Source organism: Rattus norvegicus, chromosome 3 (genome assembly GCF_036323735.1).
Source record: "Rattus norvegicus strain BN/NHsdMcwi chromosome 3, GRCr8, whole genome shotgun sequence".
Taxonomy (NCBI): domain Eukaryota; kingdom Metazoa; phylum Chordata; class Mammalia; order Rodentia; family Muridae; genus Rattus; species Rattus norvegicus.
Window position 1 is genome coordinate 109,331,508 of NC_086021.1, and position 21,673 is coordinate 109,353,180.

The 21,673-nt window shown below is 44.7% G+C and overlaps 1 protein-coding gene across 2 annotated transcripts in view; it reads left to right on the forward strand.

Annotated features, from left to right (window-relative positions):
- The first annotated feature begins 8,903 nt into the window (after positions 1 to 8,903).
- The window catches only part of Pamr1 (peptidase domain containing associated with muscle regeneration 1), a 103,185-nt gene continuing 90,415 nt past the window's right edge, over positions 8,904 to 21,673 (forward strand). The window contains exons 1-2 of one of the 2 annotated variants that reach the window (XM_063283704.1): positions 8,904 to 12,420; positions 12,537 to 12,650. In XM_063283704.1, the coding sequence (XP_063139774.1) occupies positions 12,180 to 12,420; positions 12,537 to 12,650 (355 nt within the window). In that variant the 5' untranslated portion in view covers positions 8,904 to 12,179. Of the gene's footprint in view, positions 12,421 to 12,536; positions 12,651 to 21,673 lie in introns of those variants that run through there. The other variant, NM_001107755.3, reaches the window with a different exon arrangement.

A 21,673-nucleotide genomic window follows, 5' to 3' on the forward strand; every position in this document is an offset into this window, starting at 1 on the left:
AGAGTCCCTTACATTAGTGTATTTGTAGTGTCTGTCACAGGGGACGTGAACAATAGCGATAGCTTCTTGTCTTCATTACATGAAAGTAAGGTGTGGTTTTCTAGTTTCATGTGTGCTATTCATAATAGAGTGGTCAACTAAGGAAGGCATGTTTCCCTTCCAGGCATCTATAGCCTGGCTCATTCTCTCCAGACCCCCAGGACAGAGCAGAGAGCAAGGCCTTGGATCCCAGGTGAATTCTGGGTGCACACTGCTAACCACTTTTTACTCCTCATTCCTAGAGGGAGAAAAAGCCGTTATTATTATTATTCCTTGTTCCTATATAAGGCTCTTTTCATTAGTTCAAAAAATAGAGCCATTTCTGGACTGAGCTTCCAGCCTGTAGTTTTCCTTTCAAGCTCCCTTCATTGACCATCAGAAAGTGCCTTTTTAAAAAACAGTATATTATTGTATTTCCTTACCAATTTGACCTTTTATTTTGTCAGTGAATACAGAATACAGGGTTTTAAATGCCATCCACAGCAGTACCAGTCACATTTTTTCTTGGAGGATTAAGACCTGCTTCCAGAGTACCTGGGGTGACAGAGCTGAAGAAAGAATTCTTGGTTTTGTGGTTTGGCATACCGAGTCAGCTGCTTAGGTTTTTCATGCCTGAGCCCTTGCCTTTTCTTTGTCTTTTTCTCTTTCTTTCACCATCACCCCCAGATCTTGCCTTCAACTCCTGAGACAGGGCCTCATGTATCCTAGGCTGCCCTTTAACTTTTGATGTAGCTACAATGACCTTGAACTTCTTACCTTCCCACCTCTACCATTTAAAAGCCATGGTTACAGATTATAGACATGGCAGATTTATGCAGTGGTAGGAATGGAACCTGCAGCGTCCTTGTCAGTGTCCCCAACTGAGCCATTGATCCAGCTACCAACTTTGCTAAATCCCAAAGCTCAATAGTTCTCTTTTCTTTCACAGGATCAACACACGTACACACATGCACACACACACACACACACACACACACACACACACACACACACACTCATCATCATCATCATCATCATCATCATCATTCATTCATTCAACTCATTACTTTGATTTATTTGCTGCAATGATGTAAAACTGCAGGATTAGATATATATGTGCATGTGCGCACACACACACATTTTTAGAGGTGTGTGTAAGAAAGTCTTAGTTTGAGCTTACAATGGAATTCACATCTGCAAAAGCGGTGGGGGCCCTCAGGAGGTGATTTGTAGTCAGGGTTTCCCACTTGAAGCTAGAAAAAATGAGGAAGAGCCCATTTTTGCAGTTTATACCTTGTGTCTTGATTGTGTTCTTAGAGAGGAGGTGCATAAGAGGAAGAATGACAAAGTAATTGCATTAGACAATAGACTCTAACACTTTCAGGCACAGTAAAGCCATTTGCAGGTCCATGCTGTGTTGTGGAAAGAGACACTTTCCTCCTTTCTGAACAGAGCAGCTTATTGGTATTTGGCGATGCAGCCGTTGTGGAGATGAGTGGGCAGCACCTCAATTCGGACTGCTGGCAGCCGCAGCTGGAGGCACACATTGAGAATGCTCGAGGACTTCCTATGTGGGCATCAGAAGTGGAGTAGAAGAAGATAAACACCAAGTAGCTGTTTTGTGTTCATGGCAACTTACTAGTTGGTAAGTGCCTGGGAAAGCCCCCCTGGAATGGCAGGAGACAAGAGACTGAGAATTTACAAGGTGCTGGTATTATGTAGCATCCTGTGAAAGAGTCAGCAATGTGTGCAATGGCTGTGGGAAGTAACAGATTTCTATTCGTAGATCAGAGAAAACCGTGAAGCAAAGGTTTATATATAGAACAAGTTCATTGACGTGATAAGCTTCCAGGACTTTGTGGATGAGTCACCCAACTCCTTACCTTACAGAAAAAGTCTGGTTTCCCTAGTGGAGACAACTAGAACAGAGATCTGAACTCTAGATATTCCGCATGTTTCCTCAGCCCACTAAGACTTGGAGAGTGGACTGATGATAGGACACAAGAAGAGTGCCAGATTACGTGCACAGGACGATTAGAAAGGAAGAAAGCTATTCGGTGCTACCCCTGATGATGTACCCTCAACCAGAGGCATGCTCCAACAGGATTATCTTTCCATCTGAAGCTGTGTACTCAGCAAAGGTGAATACTGAGTGTGTGTGTGTGTGTGTGTGTGTGTGTGTGTGTACATGTATGTAGAGACCTAAGAAATGCCTTCAAATGTGAGCTATAACAGACTGGGTGACTGTCTTTCCGGGGGGTTGCCAGAAAGGGTAAGCAGAAGTTACAACGGGCAAATACTAGACGTGGAGGACAATGACTTTCTATGCCTTCGTCAGGCAGAATCTGCTGCTTCCAAATGCTCTGCAGGCCTTCAGTCCTAGGCCTACAACCCCCTCCTCCAGTCAGGAATGTTCCAGCATGACCTCATATTTATGTATGGCCTTGCCTTCCCGTAAGAAGGAGAAGTGGGTAGAAGTTATGGCGGCTAAAAGAAAAGGGGAAGGAAAGAGAATAGAGGAGGAATAGAAAGACACGTGCAGGAGAAAAGGAGAAATAAATGTGTGTTTGGAAAAGAGAGAGGCATCACAGAGATCAGTAATGAGAAAGAGCAGACAAGGGTAGTAAATTGTTTCCAGGGTGTAAGGAATCCAGCACACTTGCATGAAGTCCCGTGGGGCCACTGTTTAATAGCATCCAGCCGTCCAGCTGCAGGTGGGGCTCTCACCTGACTCCCAAGAGAGTACCTTGCCTTTGCAAACCTGTGTGATTTATAGGCCCCTCTGGACTCCAGGCCAGACTCTCACCCCATCCACCACCTACAGGCTGACCCTGACTTGCCCTCCTTCCTGAACTTGGTCCAGCAGGTGGACTTGGCTTTCTAATGACTACAGATAGCTATGTTTCCCTGAAGTACTTGCCATGGTGAGGGAGAACAGACCCAGGCTTTTCAGTGGAGGAAGCCAGACTTGTTGGAGGCATGAAATATCACTGAAAGTGTGGACCCTGTTACATTTCATTACCTGTTTACATTTCTCTGGCTGCCTTCCACTGGTTACTGGTCCAGAAACAGAACTGGAAACTAACCTCAAATGAGATCAGATTTTCCAATGAAATATGATAAGGAAAAGTGTCCAGAGCCAAATTATAGGTAAATGGGCCCAGTCTACCAGAGGGACATTCAAGCAGAGCCTGGTGTTGACATGGCCCTGGTCCAGCTTGACTGATGGCTGTCCTGAGGCTGTGGGAAGGCGGGGAGAGAAGGTTTGTAGAGACCAAGAGAGGTATGCACAGATTGGAATTTAGTAGGGCCCCTGCCAGATGCCTCCTACCCTCTAATGTAGAGCAGCATCCTTCTCTTGATGACAATTGTGCTGCAGGCCATAGAAATTTAAAACTGAAGGTTTTATGTCCATGGTCAGACCAGCAGTGTGGAGGAAAAGAGACTATGAATCCTGGGTGGTGAGATGGCTCAGTCCTAAGTTTGACTCCCAGAGCTCATGTTAAAGAGGGTTAGGCATGGTGTTATGAACTTGGGCTTGTTGGCCATTAGCTCATTTGGGGAACTTCAGCTGAGTAAGAGAACCTGTCAAAAATCAAATCGGATAACCAGTGATGTCTTCTTATCTCCATTCATACATATGCACCTGCACACACATGAACACACAAACACACATACAAACAGGGGAGGAGGAAGAGAGAGGGGGGGAGGGAGAGAGAGAGAGAGGGAGGGAGAGAGGGAGGGAGGGAGAGGGAGGGAAGGAGGGAGGGAGAGAGATTGCCAACCTAAATCTTTCAGGAGGAAACACAGTTCATGATTGCTCCTTCGTAAGCTACCTGACAAAGACTAGGAACTACTTCATTCCCAGAAGCATGCCTGGAAACCATCCCAATCCAATTAGACTAAGCTTGTGGTGCTAACTCCCAAGAATTGGGGTCTCCTACTGCTGCTTTCCTCTTTTACTTAAAGGGGAAAGTGTTGCCTGCTAACTTCTTCATGACTCCTTTAGAGCTTGTTAGGTTTCCTCTGTAACCATAGCTCAGGTGACATCTGTGCATCTCAGCCCTCACTATGCAAGTGGTAGCCCACGGACCTCCATTGGCATAGAAATACAGTCTCTGGTCTCTGTCCCAATCTTATCAGAAGGCAGCAATGGGCTCTGTTGTGGCTGTGACACATGGAGAAGTTTTAACAATCAGATTGGCTTCTGTAAGCTACAGTCCAGGCTGCTGTGCCTTGGTGAACATCCACCTCAGCCACCAGAGCTATCTGTTTATGCATGCATGTCAAATGAACAATGCAGGCTATCAGTGACTGGCTGTCGTATCTGCAGACATTCTTTGACTTACTATGGAAGACCTCCTAATGATGGAAAGTGTGTTCATGCAAGCAACCTCCAGGACACCATAGTCTGGCAATACAACCCAGGGCTGAGTCCATTGTTCTCCATTGTGATCCTGTGGTCACCTAGGAGCAGTAGCTCACTGATTCTTCCCCGAATCACAAGTAGGTATAGAATTGCTCATCACTAGCCCAGAAGAAAGACCCCAGTTTAGTGTCGCTTTAACATCTTCAAGAAGTAGAACAATCTTAAGTCGATGCAGTGTAACTCAGGGACTGTCTACACTTTGTTGTCCAGTGCCTCTCCTTGACGGTGGCTTTCTCCACAGGTTTTTCACTATTGTCACACTTTTAGTGTCCACTATATTTACTTATCTACTTGCTTCTACTACAGACGTTTCCGACCATTCCCACTCCTGGCCAGCCAGCAGGACCCTAAGCTTGTATATGTATTCTCACATCAGACTACTTTTCCTTCCACAGCTCTGAGGACTAGGAGCAAAACTCAAGCTCTAGGCCATACTGAAGACTTTCTCTCTTTCACGTTCCCTTCTGAATAGGACAGCAACATCCACCTATCTTTACAGACTATGATTAGGAAGTTGGCTCATATAACAGGGCAACCAATGATGGTTGCTTCCTCCTTCTCCTTCTCTCCATTTTCCTGCAGCTTTCTCTTTCTTTCTCTTTGAGCTTGGGAATATCAAGGCTCCTTCAGCATTCTACCATACACAAGCCAGTGTCTACGCAGCCCTTGAACGGGACGTGCCTGTGGCTTCTCTCTCAATCTCCACACACTATCCATCACAGGTCCCATCTTTCTGACCTCCTACTGCCTCCTCCATCAAGTCATTTCTCCCCACGCAATTGATGCAGGCTACAAAGAGCTATTCTGAGGTTTAATACAACCCAGTAACTGTCTGGCTTTCAAATTGTTTTTCATTGTCCTTGGAATAGAGTTTGTCGTCTTCAAGGTCTCCTCTCCTTATTAAATGGTTCATTCTGCTCTTCCACCCCTTGCTCTCTCATTTTTAGGTCTGAAGTTCAATGTCACTTCTTCGGGAAGTGGATGGAAGACTGAGTTCCTTGTTATTAGCTTCGGAGGTATCCTGTCTTGGCTTGTTGTTATAATTCCACGTTTGATCAGTGTCTCACCCATGTGTGTTCTGTATAGCTTGAGAGTGGGAGCTTACACAGATTTCATTCCCAGCCATACTTCAGGTATCTACGATGATGAACATAACAAACATACAATAACTTGTGTTCAGTGAATGAATGAATGAATGAAGATTTTATCCTGTATTTGCTTTATGTCATTTATTTCCTCCCATTGAGAGAAGCAGCTTGATTTATATACAAAACCTTCTCAACTTCATAAGCGGTGTGATGAGATTGAACCAGATATTCAAAGCCAGGTCTCTGGCAGGGGTGTTTCTGGGACCTGGGCAGGATCCAATTAGAAAATGCCTCTCATTTTTTGTCTTTCATCGAATGTATGTTCTACATCGGGACTAAAAGCATAATTGAGTAAGAAAATACAATTTTAAAATATGCATTTGTCTTAAGTCAATAGCAATGTTTTGCAGCTTAAATTAGAGATCTGAGGAAAACAGTGCCCACTTTTTAATTTCAGCTAACAATTTGAATGGTTAATTGTTTTTGAAAGAGGTGCAGTGGGATTTTATAGATAGGTACAGTAATGGTAAATATTAGTTTTTATTATGTGTTGCTACTATTTCCGTTTAAATTTGATTATTTATTTATTTATGGTGTGCGTGTGTGTGTGTGTGTGTGTGTGTGTGTGTGTGTGTGTGTGCATGCCATAAATTTGCAACTTGTAGAAATAAATTTTCCTTCTACACAGGGCTTTTGTGGAAACTGAGGCCCAGCAGGTCAGTGAGCTTAGGTCCATATACCCAGTTAGTAGGAGATTCCTGGTGCATATGGGGTCTGCTGTGCTCTGTGCTTTTTGTGCACTGAGGTCATATCTACCTCCACCCTCTGCTGCCTTCTCGTGAAATGACTTCATTTTGGGTTCAAACATCAGATGGATCAACTACTTTTAACTCGTCAGCCAGCCACTTGGATAGTGGCCAGACAGTCACCGGTGGCTTTGCAAAGCTGTGTGCAGCAGCCAACTTTTATTTTTAGTTGAAGCTTATAACTGCAGGCATGGAAGTCAAAACCAGGTCTCTCCAGGTGCTGCAGGAGAGAGTTGCCTGTGAAGCTTCGAGGCTTGCTGGCTTTCAAGGATTTGCATGAATGACATCGAGCTAGAAGAATGTGGCCAGAGAAGAACCACAGAGGCACCTTCTCCTTGCCTGACTCCCAGAGGGAAGGCAGTGGAGCTGAGCCAGCGCTGGAGGCAGGAGCATGGCTCTTTACTGTGTAGAAGAACAGCAGGGGTTCATTAGTCTGGAAGCTTCCATGGTGGGGCCTAGCAGGCGCCAGGGGAAGGCTCTTTTCCTTCCCACAGTGCTTCCTTTTTTCTCTTGTCTCTGATGACTTGAACGTGGTGTTTGTGATGCTGATGAAAACCAAGCTTAATTACCACAAGTCAGAGACTGGTCTCCACTGCCCTCTTTCCTTTCTGGCTTTCCAAGTGTGTAGGTGGTCTACAGAGACGTAAAGGCTAGAGCTGTTGGCATTCAGAAAGACAGCCAACTGTCTCTATTTGCTGTGTGTCTCATCCTTTCTGGTACAACTTAATGAGTATTATGGGTGACTTGACACCATTTACTGCCATAGCTCATTGTTGAATTCTGAGTGTTGGTAATATGGAGATGATACTTTGATGTGTTTTCTTTTCTTTCTCTCCCCCCCCACTCCCACCACACACACACACACACACACACACACACACACACACACACACACACACACACACTTTGAGACAGAGTCTCATTATGAAGCTCTGACTGTCCAGGAACTTACTCCGTAGACCAAGTTGGCCTTGGTTCACAGAGACCCTTCTGTATCTGTGTCCTGGGTGTTGAGATTAAAGGTACGTGCTACCACACTGGGCAGAAAATGACTTTTACCTTGACTGACATTCTACTTCCTGGCAGATCACTCTGTTTTTTGTTTTTTTTTCATACAAAGCCTCCTACTTGGCATTTATTCCTGCCTAGAGCTTTGGATAGAAGTATGGATGTCTGGTGGACAAGATGACTTGGTGTGTAAAAGCACTCGCTGCCAAGGACGAGAACTCCAGTTTGGTCCTCAGAACCCACATGGTGGAAGCAAAGAACCAACTCCCAGAAGTTGTCCTCTGACTTACACACACACACACACACACACACACACACACACACACACACACACGTATAACTGCAGAAATTTTAAGAAAAAAAAACTCGGATGTCACTACTATAACAACAAGTAAGTATTAGATTTTAGGCACTGTTCTGAGCCTTTTGTTCCAGTCCTGTGGGGGACAGTACTGGTTTTTCTTACTTCACAAATGGGAGTAAAGTAAGACCACCGTAAGTTCATAGTTTGCAAGGGGTCAGTCAGTAGAGCCAACACCAGAAGCATGATCCAGGGCAAGTGCTAAATCAAGAATATTATTTTCTTTAAGATTTTACATCTATCTATGTGCATTTGTGTGTGTATGTGTGTATATCTCATGTGTCTATAGGTACCCACAGAGGAGAGGGTGTTAGAGCTTCTGGATCTGGGGCTACAAGTAACTGTGAGACCCTCCTATGTGGGTACTGGATCAAAACTCAGATCCTTTTCAATAGCAACAAATATTCTTAATCCCTGACCCATCACTACATCCCCAAGCATACTCTCTCTATTAAAGTTGGGGTATGGGCCTGGCAAATACCTTGTTGTTTATAGCTTGAACTCAATGATTGCTTAGATGTACAGAATTATTTTCCCTAAATCTAAAAATAATATTTAGTCAAAAATTAAAAAAAACCCTCATCAAAAAAGTTTCTAGGTGAGTCTTGGAAGAGAATTACGATTTTTCCTCCCTCCAAAAAGTGGTGGACAAAGTCCTTGTCTCTTGAGACTCTCAGAGCTCCTCCAAAGTCCCCTTTCTCCAAGAGCCTCCCCTGTTTAGAAGAGCTGATTTAGAGCAATACTGAACTCTATATTTAAAAAATGGCACTGTTGTCAATGGAAGCACAGACACTGCATGTATATGAGAAAATGGAGATTTCATCAGAGCTGCATGGCCTTGGATAAACTGACTTTTTTATCTCAGCATCATAGCCTTGCTGGTCCTCTCCCAGCAGCTCCTGAGAAGCTTCCCAGAACACTATTTGATGATGGCTGCTTTCAATCATCCACGTAGATGTTCACACTTCTTTATACAGCAGAGTATTTTTTTTTCCAGAATGATTTCCAAGTTCCCTTGTCCAATGAAACCAGGAAATTCAGATTAGTGGCTCAAACTAGCATGCAAAGCCCTGTGGGGATTCCAGACAGAAGGGGCTGTGTTTTCAGTTCTTAACTCTGGAGAAGCAAAGACCAGCAATCAGAAGCTTCCTTAGGATATACTCAATTAAGTTTATAAACGAGGGAAATTTGTTTTTATTTTTTGTAACCATTTTGCAATCATTGACTGGGGTTCTGTCAACTAGACTATAAGAAAACAGATTAATAAAAAGAAAATAGAATATATTCATGATCCATATACTTGGGAGTATGCATGCGTGTGCATGCTTGTATGTACTCTTGTGCACATGTATGTACAATATGCATACATGCATGTGTATCTGTATATAGGGACTGGAGGACAGCCTTGGCTACCCTTCTCAGGAATGCTGTCCATCTCCTTTGAGATAGGATCCCTCATTGAGGAGGAGCTCACCCATCAGACAAGACTGGCTAGCCAATAAACCAAGGAGGTCCTCCTGGTGCTCTATGAGGAGACTGCACCAGTATACCTAGCGCTTATAGTGTATCTTAGCAGAGCCATTCATGTGTGGAGAAGAGGCCAAGGACAAGGGTGATGAGTTTCCAGGGGCACAATTATGAGAAGGCATATGTATTTAAGGGACCTATTGGGAGACAAGCACTAGGTAGTAGGAATTGTACATCAATTCCTCCAGGTTCCTAAAAGTTATAATAACTAACTTGTGCCTTTCCTCATGTAGACAGGAAATGAGGACTCCTTTATAAGAGGAGTGTTTTCAAATGGAAGGGGCCACAGAGTTCTTACAACAGCTTCTTCTCGCTTGCTTTTAGTTCAATCTTTTGTCATATTTGGGTGACATGTTCTACTGCTCTTCAGGTTCATCACCCCAGAGCCCAATGCATCTGCTGCTGTAGGGAATAGGCTGCTGGGTATGGGTGCAGGGAGGCTTCGGAGATGGAGGCAGTAAAGAAAGACAGTCCTGACAGCCAGCTGTTGAGCTCGAGAGGCCCTAATATCTGCAGGTACCTCTGATCTATTGCTATTACCAACAACAGAGCAAACTTTCTTTCTCTAGTTTCCGCCTTGCACTCTTTCAGATATCCTGCTTTTGCCATTTTTCTTCTCTTTAATACCACTCTGTTTTGTTTTGTTTTTCAAGGCAGGGTTTCTCTGTGCAGCCCTGCATGTCCTGGAACTTGCTCTGTAGATCAGGATGGCTTCAACTCAGAGATCTACCTGCCTCCTGAGTGCTGGGATTACAGGTGTATGCCACCACTGACTGGCTTCAATGCCATTCTTGATGCTTATTTATACAAATGTCTCCTGGTTGGAGAAGTTGACAATGAGGAAGAAAGCTCACATTGAGTTCCCTAAAGGTCAGTCTTAGGTGGTGATGCCTAATATTTATTCACAGCAGCCAGTTAGTGCAAGCTGTGCAGTATCTTTGCAGGAATAGTCTCATCCCATCTTCCCAAGAGTCTCTAAAACAGAGTTGATCACTCTTCCCACTTTAAACTGAAGACAAGCTGAGAGAGCTGGTTAGCATGCTCAATGTCATGAAGCTAGGAAGTGAAGCAAGGACTTGGACACAGGTCATGGAATGCTGAATTCTTCCAGTTTCTTCAGTTGCTCCTACCCATTCCCCTCCACAGATGGATGGTCTGCCATTCTCACTAGCCCTGGCCTCCCGTGATCAACCATATCTTACAGAGCGCAGAGAGTAGAGCACTGTGTCATGGTTCCTCTCTCTGCAAACTGTTCCGAGAACTGGTGTTCACTTTCCCTCAAATTGTCCATGTCATCTTATTCCTTCCAACTCCATGGTTTGCTCTTTGTTTCAGGCCTTTGTGGGTAGTCCAGGGTGATGGTCATCTTGGTATCTTGCTTTTCAAAAATCATCAAAGCACCCCAAAAACTAGAGGATAAAATGTAGACACCCTGCCACACTTTTGTTTTTACTCACAGTGATTGTGAACATCAAAATATTCACACTTTGTTCTTGCTCACTGCCACATCCAAATTCCACTTACATCCTCTCCAGTGGGTTTCCTCATAGATGATATACATATATACCTACATACATACTTGTGTATGTGTATGTGTCCTCAATTATTCACCATCACTCTATTTGTATGTATGCATCTATATCTCTCTATCTCTCTATCTATCTATTGATCTATATCTATTATTTATCTGTCCACCAACTATGTATGTCATATGTCACTTAACTGTCTGCCTGCTGTCCATCCATCTAGCCATCCATCCATCTGTCCGTCATCTACGTAAACCATTTAAAGTGCATTTTGTGGTTAACTTTGCCATACATACTTTGGGCAAAACAGACAAATACAATTTAGACACTAACTCATATATATGCATTGTTTCTCAAGGGTACTGGTGAGGTTCAGACTTCCTTCTAGAAAGTTCTCCTTATTCTCCTCCATGGATGGAGATATTGCTTTTCTCACTAGCCCTGACCTGAAGAATCATTCATGTCTCATAACTTTGGGTTTTAGTGTAACATAACAAACCAGAGCCCGGGGGTATTGGCATATCCCAGAACCCCAAGTCTAAATTAGACTCAAGTATATCACTCTTTGTCATTTGTAGCTCAATGATCTTTTTATGCAGGTGGCTTAAAATCTGAATCTATCTTCCTGATTCTAGAAAATGCTTCCAATTGTACATCTTGACTATAATGGTTAAACTTACTTTTCTGTATTACCTTTGAAGCTATTTAGCATAGTGGTTAGGACTATACCCTGTGGGTCTGTGAGTCATAGGCTCAAACCCTATCTGTGCCCTTTACTTGTGTGACCTTAGATGAGTTAACTCTCAAAAGCTCCTTTTCCCTGTCTGGGAAAGAGACACTAGGGTCCGGCCTCTATGCTCTTGGGAAGTATCTTGTGCTGCTGAACTCACCACCATAATGAACTCAGATCAAGCTTTCCCAGTAGCCTGTGTGTGCGAAGGGCAGCGTTTCTCAACTGCAATTGCTTAGGGCAGAAAAGGGGAAAGAAAGAACTTGGAGGTAGAAGAGTGTTGAGAGGGGAGTGCAGGTGGGTTCCTTTATCCTCCTATCACGTGTTGGGGGAGGGCATACTTGGCCTCATATGGGGTTGGGGGCAACCTTTAGGAGCCTCTCTTTCCATGGATTTGTCCTAGTGCTTGAATAGGAAACAGTTCTGTCATCCTGCCAGTGTCCAGGTTACAGTTTTAATCAGGCTCTCCCTGGCTGATTGAGAGGATTACAACCAACACCTGTCCCAGCACCCCATTCCAGCCTTCTATGCCATCTTTCTCAGCCTCTTCTATAAGCCTCTCATCTCAGGTTCTAGTCCCATCCCGCCCTCTCAGCTTCCCATCCCAGGCCATGCTAGCTCTCCTATCCCAGTGTCCTATCTCCCTTTCTCTGCTCAGCTTTCTAGCTCAGGTGCAGGATGTTTGAATGAACATCGTTCCTAGCCTCATTTTAGCGGTCCCAGAACCATTCCTACTTCCGTTCCCAGCTAGGTACTGCCCGCCACACATCTCTACCTTCACCATCACCAAAGGTTGGTCACGGAAGTCCAGCGAGAGGGAGCAGGCTCTGGTATTCCGCTGCTTTCCTGTTAGTCGCGGTGCATCGGCCCGGGCCTCGCAAGGGTTAAGAGGAGAGCTTTGGGCTGACGTCGTCGCTCTGGCCGAAGGTGGTTCCCCTAGCTGAGGGTGGGAGAGCCCGGCGGGCTGAAACCCGAGCTCTGATTCAGCTGGGGTTTGGGGAGGTCCCGGACAGAGCAGAACTGACTGCCCTGTTCTTGCCTAGGCGCCACTCCAGTCACTCCAGGCAGCGCAGCAGTGGGAACGATGGAGCTGGACCGATGGGCACAGTTGGGGCTCGCGTTCCTGCAGCTCCTTCTCATCTCATCATTGCCAAGAGGTACTGTCAGTGACTGGGAGCCCTCTACGGGGTCTGACTGGGAGCAGGACAGGTTGGGAATTGTTCCAGTGATAATCTGGGGATCTTAACTGGGGATTCTGATGCTCCTGTTGTCCACCCTAAGAACAGGATGATATTCCTAATTGTAGACTATGTCCTGAAAGAAGAGGGCTCCTGTGTTCCTGTTCTATCTATCTATCTATCTATCTATCTATCTATCTATCTATCTATCTATCTATCTATCTATCTATCTCATCTTTTTGAAGGACTACATTTGCCCTGGGAAGTCCAGTCCCTGTGAGTTACTGACTCTGATTTGCAAAGTTAAAGTTTCCTGGGAAAGTAGTCCCTCAGGGTTGAAGAACAGGGATTGGATGGGCATTTCTCCAATGAACCCTACTTGATAAAGTCTTAAGGTGGGAGCTCTTCAAAGCGGACCCCTAGCACAGGAGCTCTGCTCACTCAGAAAATAGCACAGGTCCTCGGAAGTGTGAAGCAGAAGCTTAGAGGAAATGGGTAGTCTGTTTCTGGGTGTGCAGCGTTTGTTTTGAAAGAGTCTTGGCTTCTTTGTTTTCCCGCATGTGGTATTTGTAACCCACAGTTCCCAAGAGATGGACTCCTAGGGGCACAAGAGAGGTTGGGACATGACAGTGTTTTTAGGCATCCTCTTGACAGATCCATGGAGCAGATGGCAGGGGATGGCAGGTCTCAGAAGTCTCCTTAGCAGTCAGGAGCAGGGACTTATACCTGCATCTGTCTTGAGTGGCTGCAAGGGTGAGGTGTGAGGAGGTGTGTGGTGAATGAAGCTGTAAGTGTGAGGAGGATCGAGATGTCATACAGAAGGGTCGAGGTGCGAGGAGGTGGGGCTGCAGGTATGAGGTGTGGAGCTGGAGAGGTGAAGTGAGAGAAGGCAAGACCTCACCAGATGAGCAGATGAGATTTGCCTGGGAGGGGAAACTTTGCTTAGGAGAAGGGCACCTGCGAGCCCCTCCTGTAGCCTTTCTATGCTGTACCCTGTGCTCCATACAAAAGGAGCGGGCTTTGCTCTAGCAGGTGGGTGGTGAGTACCCAAGAAAGACACGGAAGTGGCGTGTTGTTGATGCAATGGCCTGCTGCAGAAAGAGGGACCGCAGCCTTCAGAGGCATCCCTTTATGTCAACACAGAGAATGCAGAAACATGAGACTTCCCTTCCCATGTTTGGTTAATAATTTCCACGTACAGAAGCCTGCCTGTGTTCAGCTAAATCTCCCTTAATGATTTACTGCCCAAACGGTGGGAGCGTCTGAGCTGACTATGTGTCTCAGTCACAGAGCTTGCCTGAAGATGGTTAGTCTGTCTCATCCAGATTTAACCTCACTGACATCTTGTGCAGCCTATGTAATGAAACAAAGAAGATCCCTTTGAGGAGGGCTTATAACCCCAAAGCCTAAACACTTGGGATGATGTGAGAACCCTGCATTAAGATTCATCCCCACTTGAATGTGTGCCCTTTGGACGCAAATCTCTAGGGTGTGCTGGTGGCCCACACTTATTCTAGAGGATTCTGCTTCCCCTCAGTTCCAGGGCACAGTGTTCCAGCCCGTCAGGGTGGCATGAGATCTTTCCCCTGTTTAGCTTCTGTACTGTGGCAAGTGAGACAGCATCAATCTACACAAGTAAGGAAACAGCTCAACTTGCCCAGGGGCTGAAAAACTCATTTAATGTTGACCTAAGAATCTCTTTTACCTTTTGCTGTGGAAAAGCTCAGCAGACGGTGTGAGGTGAGCTGTCAGCCAAGCCGCTGACTGAACCAAATAGCAGCTTTGTGCATTAGCACCATTATCCATTGTTGAGCTCAAGGCAGAAAGCAGAATGGAGAAGGAAAGTATTTCTTCCTGCAGGGAATGAGTCCACTCCCTGGGCCTGTCAAAAGCTGGGAAGGACATTTTCTTTAATTAACTTTTCTAAAAAGAGTATCTGGTATGTAAACACCCTGTGGGTTGGTCCGGGAAGTTGTTGTTGTTCATGGACATGTGATTCACATTGGAGGAGGAGAACCTAAACATGGGGCCAAGTGATAAACCTAACATAAACAGCGTGTGAGGGGAAACCCAACTCCTCCGACTCCACCAGACTGCAGCAGCGCTGCCAGCAGGACTCTGCCTAAGAGGAAAACCTCACTGAAAATATGGGGCTCTGGGGAAATGAAATCTTAACACGGATCAGTTCACAAGTGTCGCTTCCAACAGACGTTAGCTTGTAGGGAATGAACACAAACCAACTGGGGAAGATAATTGGAAGCACAGATAGTCAGCGAGCAAGAGTAGGAAGCTAAGACAGGGAGTGTGGAGAATAAGCAAGGGAGAAGGTGTGGCCAGAAAACAATGAGGAGTCCCTTATAATGGATCCGTGAACACATTCCAAGGAGGGCTATGAAAATTGGTCTTTTGGCTGGGGTGGAGTTGTATGAGGAGCATGAAAAGGGTGTTGCCCTAGCATCTACTCTGAGGATGCCTGGCGTCCCAACAGGAAAATAATTTCATGGTGGATGTACTTAAGACATGGAACCTGGAGTCCCCTGAGTTGAATCTGAGCTGAAAGCTTCTTCCCTGAGGACTAGCTCTCAAATGGTATCATAAGGCACCATGCAAGGTTCCAAAGGAGGGCAACAGCCAGTATCCTACCCAGCTCAACACCTGTGAACCACAATGATGGGCACAGTACAGTGCAGTAGTGGCACACATACATTGGTGGTAACCAAATGCTCTCTAATTAGACTTAAGACCCACTCAAATAGACGGAAAAAACATTGTCTGATGATGTTTGTGAGTGTCATGGTTACGTTTCTATTGGTGTGATAGCACACCACAAGCAAGACAGATAACAGATGAAATAGTTTAATTGGGTTTACAGTTCCGGAGGGATAGAGGTTATGATGGCAGGACAAGGGTGTGGAGGAAGGTAGCTGGAGCAGCAGCTGAGAGCCTATATCTTGAACCATGAGCAACGGGCAGAGAGAGAAAACTGGGAGTGATGCTAGTCTTTTGTAACCTCAAAGCCCTCCCCTAGTGACATACTGCCCCCAACAAGGCCACACCTCTTTCCTTTCTGAAACAGTTCTACCAACTGAGGACCAAGTATTCAAATGCATGAGGCTATGGTGGCCATTGTCATTCAAACCACCACATCACTGCACAGTAAAATGCATTAAAATGGAAATTAATATGTCAGTTGCTGGAACCTGCAGGAAATAATTGGAAGTTAGTGGTTTATGAATACAGAGTTATGGTTTAATATGATGAAAAGGTTTTGACAGTACACAGTGATGACAATGTGACATCAACAATGTGAATGTCGATGACAATGATCTGTGTGTATGTGTGTGTGTGTGTGCGCGTGCGTGCCCGTGCACTTAATGAGTTATAAAGGTAATAGTAATTTTTTTCCTACAATAAAAAGTAATTTCAGGGCATGGCCAGTGGTTTGTGCCTATCATCTTAGCACTTTGCAAGAGAACTGCAAGTTTGAGGCTAGCCTAGGCTACATCATGAGCCTTTTTCTGTAAATAAATGAATAAATTTATTACATCCTTTTCTGTAAATAAATGAATGAATGAATAAATAAATAAATAAATATCTACAATCACAAATTAGTGAAGCCTTAGGTGAACCTTGGTTGCATAATTTTCAAGATGACATTACTTTGTAGCATTCCATCTAGCACATCTAACTCTGGCAAGGATTAGGGCACACAAAACTGAGAAGAGATCCCTTGCCATTCTTGTTTGGAGAGCACTGTTTCTTTGTCTTGGGTAGTTGAGGTTCTGAGGGAGGCCACAGATCCAAGGACTGCAAATTGATACCCCAGAGGCCACTTGCCTGAAGTACCTGGTGGGACATTTGAACCTGAACGTGTTGAGGGATACTGATCTTCTGTAGTTGGCATAGCCCACCTTCTTATGTTTGATTCTGGCTACCAGCGCTTGATTTTTCTGATTTACATTCTTGAAGTGACAGGGGTAAAAGGACGGGTAGGGAGAAGAAAAATCATGGCTATCTGTACAGTGAATTTGGAGAAATCCAAGTGTATAAAACTACTAAGGATTTATTGGTTGCCTAACGAGAGTTTTAAAAACACCTGCTCTATTTATACATAACCCTTAGCTTTGTTTCAACAATGTAGGGCTTGAAGGACTATGTTACCAGACAGAGGTGAGAGCTGGTAAGGTTGAATGAGCTCAGACTCCAGGAATCTCAGAAATCTTAGAGCAGTAGGAGTGGGGCCTCTCCCTATCTGTGTACCTGGTCTGGAACACATACCCATGACAGTCCACTGAGGACCATGGGCACTGAGTCGCATAACACCTGGAGCTCTTCTCCATGCCAATGAGGTACATAGATAGCCCTGAGCCTTCAGCCAATGAGCTTCCCTTCCTAGGTATTCCTTCTTGCAAAAGGTATTTAATCCATGGTTTACCCAAATAAAGTGTATGCATTCACATCTACCACCAAATAAGCCGGTATGAACAAGCCAGGATCATCTCAGAGAGCTGCTACATTGAAGTTAACAGTTTAGAAGGCTTTCAACTAAGTGCCTAAGACTCTCCAGGAAGACCTTCTCCCCTCTAGTCTCTCCAGGACACTCAGCCCTCACTCTCAATAAGACTAAATTCCTCTTCTTTTAGGTTCTGCCTGTGCAAACACCACATGAGGGGAAAGGTAGACCTTGGACCCCCGGTTCCAGACCTCCCTCTCCCAGCTGTATACCAGTGGCACCTAGGCACCCAGAGAGGAGACCTGGAAGCACTGTGGACTGTGTTTGGGACCTTGCCCTGCTTCCTGCCAGCAGCATGCTGGAGGTGCCAGTCACCCCTCATCTCCCCAGTGGAGAGGCAGGACAAAGTATGATAAACCCACACATTTTATAGGACCTGGTCTTGCTTCTCTCTGTGGCATCCTTACACTTTGATATTTATCTCTCCTGAATTCCCTGGTGCATGAGCTTGTGGTGGAAACTGAGGGTGAGGCTAAGCCATAAGCTGAGGATGAAGTACTTTGGAGCATAGAATCTCAGAGGCGGAAGTGTTACAGAACATGTAAGGCCCTTGTGAATACTCAGAAGCCTTGGGGAGGCTTCTTAATGTCCCTGGCATAGAATATGATTTGGACTCAATCTTGCCTACATCTGCACTACACTAGAGAGACAGAATTGGCAGAGACCATGGTGTCTAAGAGAGCTATGACTGGCCTTAAGTTAGAAAATGATTTCTGTCTATCCCATTAGGGAACAGAAGATTCCTGATCCAAAAGAAGGTTATCTACCTGCCTCCCCCTAGGCCAGTTCTAGACACTACAACTGACTGGAAGTGTGTGCATGTTAGGAACAAGCCATTTCCATGATAAATGAGGAAGGTTGTGATCTCTTCCTCAACACGGGGAAGGGACTGTTAGCCTCACTCCATGGCTATTTCATAGTTACAAGCACCCAGTCTCCTCTCCTCCTCTCACGTATTCAATGGAAGTAAAATGCTTCATAGTCCCGTTCCCAAATCCAGAGGCTAGATGGAGCACCAGAAGCTACCAGATCAGTGATGGAAAATCCCAACAGGTTCTAACAGGTCCTTGTTGAAGGAATTCTGTTTGTCAGTCATCGTTAGATCTGAGCAGAAGCTCTGAGTTTATTATAGAGCAAAAGAAGTATTTTTTAAATATGAAAAGCTAAGTCTCATATCTGTGAACAGCAGCTCTCAAGAAAGATAGAAAATTAGAGCTGGCTGAGACCCTACTCCACTCCTTTCTTTTTTCCAGGTGGCAATGACCTGTGAGATAGACTTAGCTCCTTGAGGTTGAGAATACAATAAGTAGGGGTTCCACATCAAATTCTTCACAAAGATGGGGGCAACTTTGATGGGGCTTCTATCACATTATACCATACCGGAGGGATTTAATTCTAAGTTTGGTCACCTGTTGACCAGAGTTTATGACGAGTCTATGCTTTCTATATATTTTCTCAGTCCTTGCATCAAAGATGAGAAATTGGAAAGTCTATATGTGGAAGAACTTAGGCAAAGTTGCCATCCTTGCCCAGGTTGACTGCTGAGTGTCTTTCTTGAATTCAGACAGTCTGACTGCATAAGGTGTGCACTGTAATAGCACACTGAGTACCGCCTAAGCAGTATGTCCCATTGGATGGAAGACCCCAATGTCTGACTATGCCTTAGATGCTACAAGTTCTCAGCCTGGCCCACATGAGGTCATCTGCTCACCTCTGTGGGAAGGGGATGTGGAGAAAACAGAGAAATCAGTTTCTGTGGAACCACATGGATGCTGACAGGAGCCATTCTATAGAGCTAACAGCTGCTAAGCAGACTGAAAACCCAACCAGTTTCAGGGAGGGCGGTCCGGTGTCCTGGATCCCACTCTGATTGGACATGGGACATGGCTTTGTTCCATGGTCAGTCTTTATAATCTGAATCATGTGTGTGTTTACAGGGAAAGATAATTGAGTGTGGGACAAATTTCCAGTGTGGCCCAGACACTGTATTCCTGTTTTCTTATGGATTTATTCTGTCAGGATCATCGGTTGAACATTTGTAAGCCATGGGTTAGGTGGAGCAGGTCTGTGAGCTTCTTTTTCTATTTTTGGCATAACACAATTGATGGATATTGCAGGAGATCCTTTTCCCTAAATACCAGGATGTCCTTTAACCAAGTCATTTTAACCTGGAGAATCCAGACACCATCATCCCGGGGTTGTACCACATAGAGTGAAGAAACCTATTTCTATTACCCTGCAGCCTCTGGAGCCGAATACCTGCTTTAACGAGGTCCTCTGCTCACCTCTGTGGGGAGGGGATGTGGAGAAAACAGAGAAATCAGCTTTAATCCCTCAGGCTTGGTGTTTTCATTGCTGCTCTCACAGAGAGGTTCTGGCTGTCTCAGAGGGCTGGGTTAGTGGTTTGGCAGCGTGCATCTACTTAAGTGGACGTCTGGTCAGCTGGTTTTGTGATTGGAAAACCATGGGCACTGTTGTTGCCAAAATGGAGCGAGGAACATATTCAGCCAACTGTAGTTCACAGGGAGATTCAGTGATTGTCTTCATACCACAAACATTGATTTGAAAAACAAAACAAAACAAACAAACAAACAAAAACCAAAACCCAGCTACTTTAGGTTACTTTAGTGCAAAACCCCTGAGTGGAGGCAGGCATCTCAGTTCAATCTACTTCAACTGATTACGTTGTTGTAGGACTCTGAGAAACTGGCATTTCCAAGCCCATTGTCCTTTCTCATTATTTTAAAAGATTTCACTAAAGGTGACCAGTAAACCCTGTTGACCATGAAATCCCTCTTCCAGAATTAAAAATAGAGCCGAGGAATGTCTTAGGTGTCCTAGGACATGGCCCCCGAGCTTAGATTATGGCTGGGAGCTTCTACTCTCACTTCCAACATAGCCTGGTCTTACCTGAACTTAAGGGAAGATGTAGCTATCAGCAAAGAATCTTTGTTCAGGACTACTTGGCCTGGCTTTCTGCCTCTAGGGGGTGTACTGCCCTTTTCCAAAATGGTGCCTAGAATCTCTTCTGGGTAAGCTCGGTTTCCTTGGCTCATGGGTCAGAACATATTACTAAGTGAGTGTCACAAGCCTTATAGAAATGTGACACGAACTTCAATAGATAAAAATGTCCAGATTGGTGACTGTGATGGATCACCAGACTCCACAATAAAGATGGAATTATAGCAAGAGAAGAGTTGAACATTTGTCTTTGTCACAAACAGCCTTCGCTTCAGGAATTACTCCTGCCTCTTACGCTCATGGTCATGTTTCTGTACAGCAATGTTTAACAAGCACCCATCAGGCACCAAGAAAGTTTCTAGGGGCTGGGGATTTAGCTCAGTGGTAGAGCGCTTACCTAGGAAGCGCAAGGCCCTGGGTTCGGTCCCCAGCTCCGGAAAAAAGAACCAAAAAAAAAAAAAAAAAAAAAAGAAAGTTTCTAGGTGCTGGGATACCACAATAAATAAGACAAAGAAAGTCCTCTTCTTTAAGACATTTGCAACCTGTTGAGAGAATTTCATGTTCACCCTAGCAATTCCCTCGCAAAGTAAGTTTCACAAATTGCAAGTCCAGATTGATGTTTAATAACAAAAGAGAGACTCTGAGAGGCTAAGATGAAGTAAGTTGGGAATGTAGAGATTAATTATATACAAAGTACATTATAGATTTGCAGAGTTCAGCAACAAAGAAAGGCATCATTAGTATATCACAAAGCTCTTTGGCCACAGAACCTTCTTTGACATAAGATCTTACATTCCTGGAGAGAGTTAGTGCTCCACGGAGTATGGTTGTAAAGATACTAGTGTCTCACTCAAAAGGAGTAAACCATTGAAGAATATTTTACCACTACAGAAGAAAGAGAGAAAAGGGCCTTTTAAAGTCCAAACAAGTATGGGCTTCCTTATAGACTTTTTAAAAGTATGGGCAGAATCAGATGTTGTTGCTACTAGTACTTGCCAAGATGTTGAAAGGTTGCTACAGAGGATGATAAATTCATGGTACTGTAAGAAACTGGCCAGCACTGAGCTGCCTGGCTCGTTGAGAATATTCACTTCTTGCATTCAAGTTGCTTTAAGCAATGTGGTTGTCCTGGGACCATTGGGCACTCTGGGGTGTGAATCTGATTAATGAACAATCACAGAGATGTGATAGTTCTGAAGCCTGATAAGCCTTGCAACTTGCCTTCCCAACTAGATGCATCTCTCCTTTAGGAACAACAGGAAAAAATCAAGCAACATTTGAATTTTGGGGAACACTGGATCCAAGGTCTACACTGACCACAAGATTCCCACCCCCCATTCTTCTTGATCTCAGTTTCAAGTCATTTTCTCATCACTTCTGGAATAGTTGACACATAATAACTCTTTCGTGCGGCCCAGAAGTAGTGTGGCTGTTTGCACTTGGGATGTATTCTGTGGAGAGAGCACATGCACCTCAGTTGTTCATTGAGCCTATATTATTTCTGTGACCTTCTTTTCTCCTTTTACAA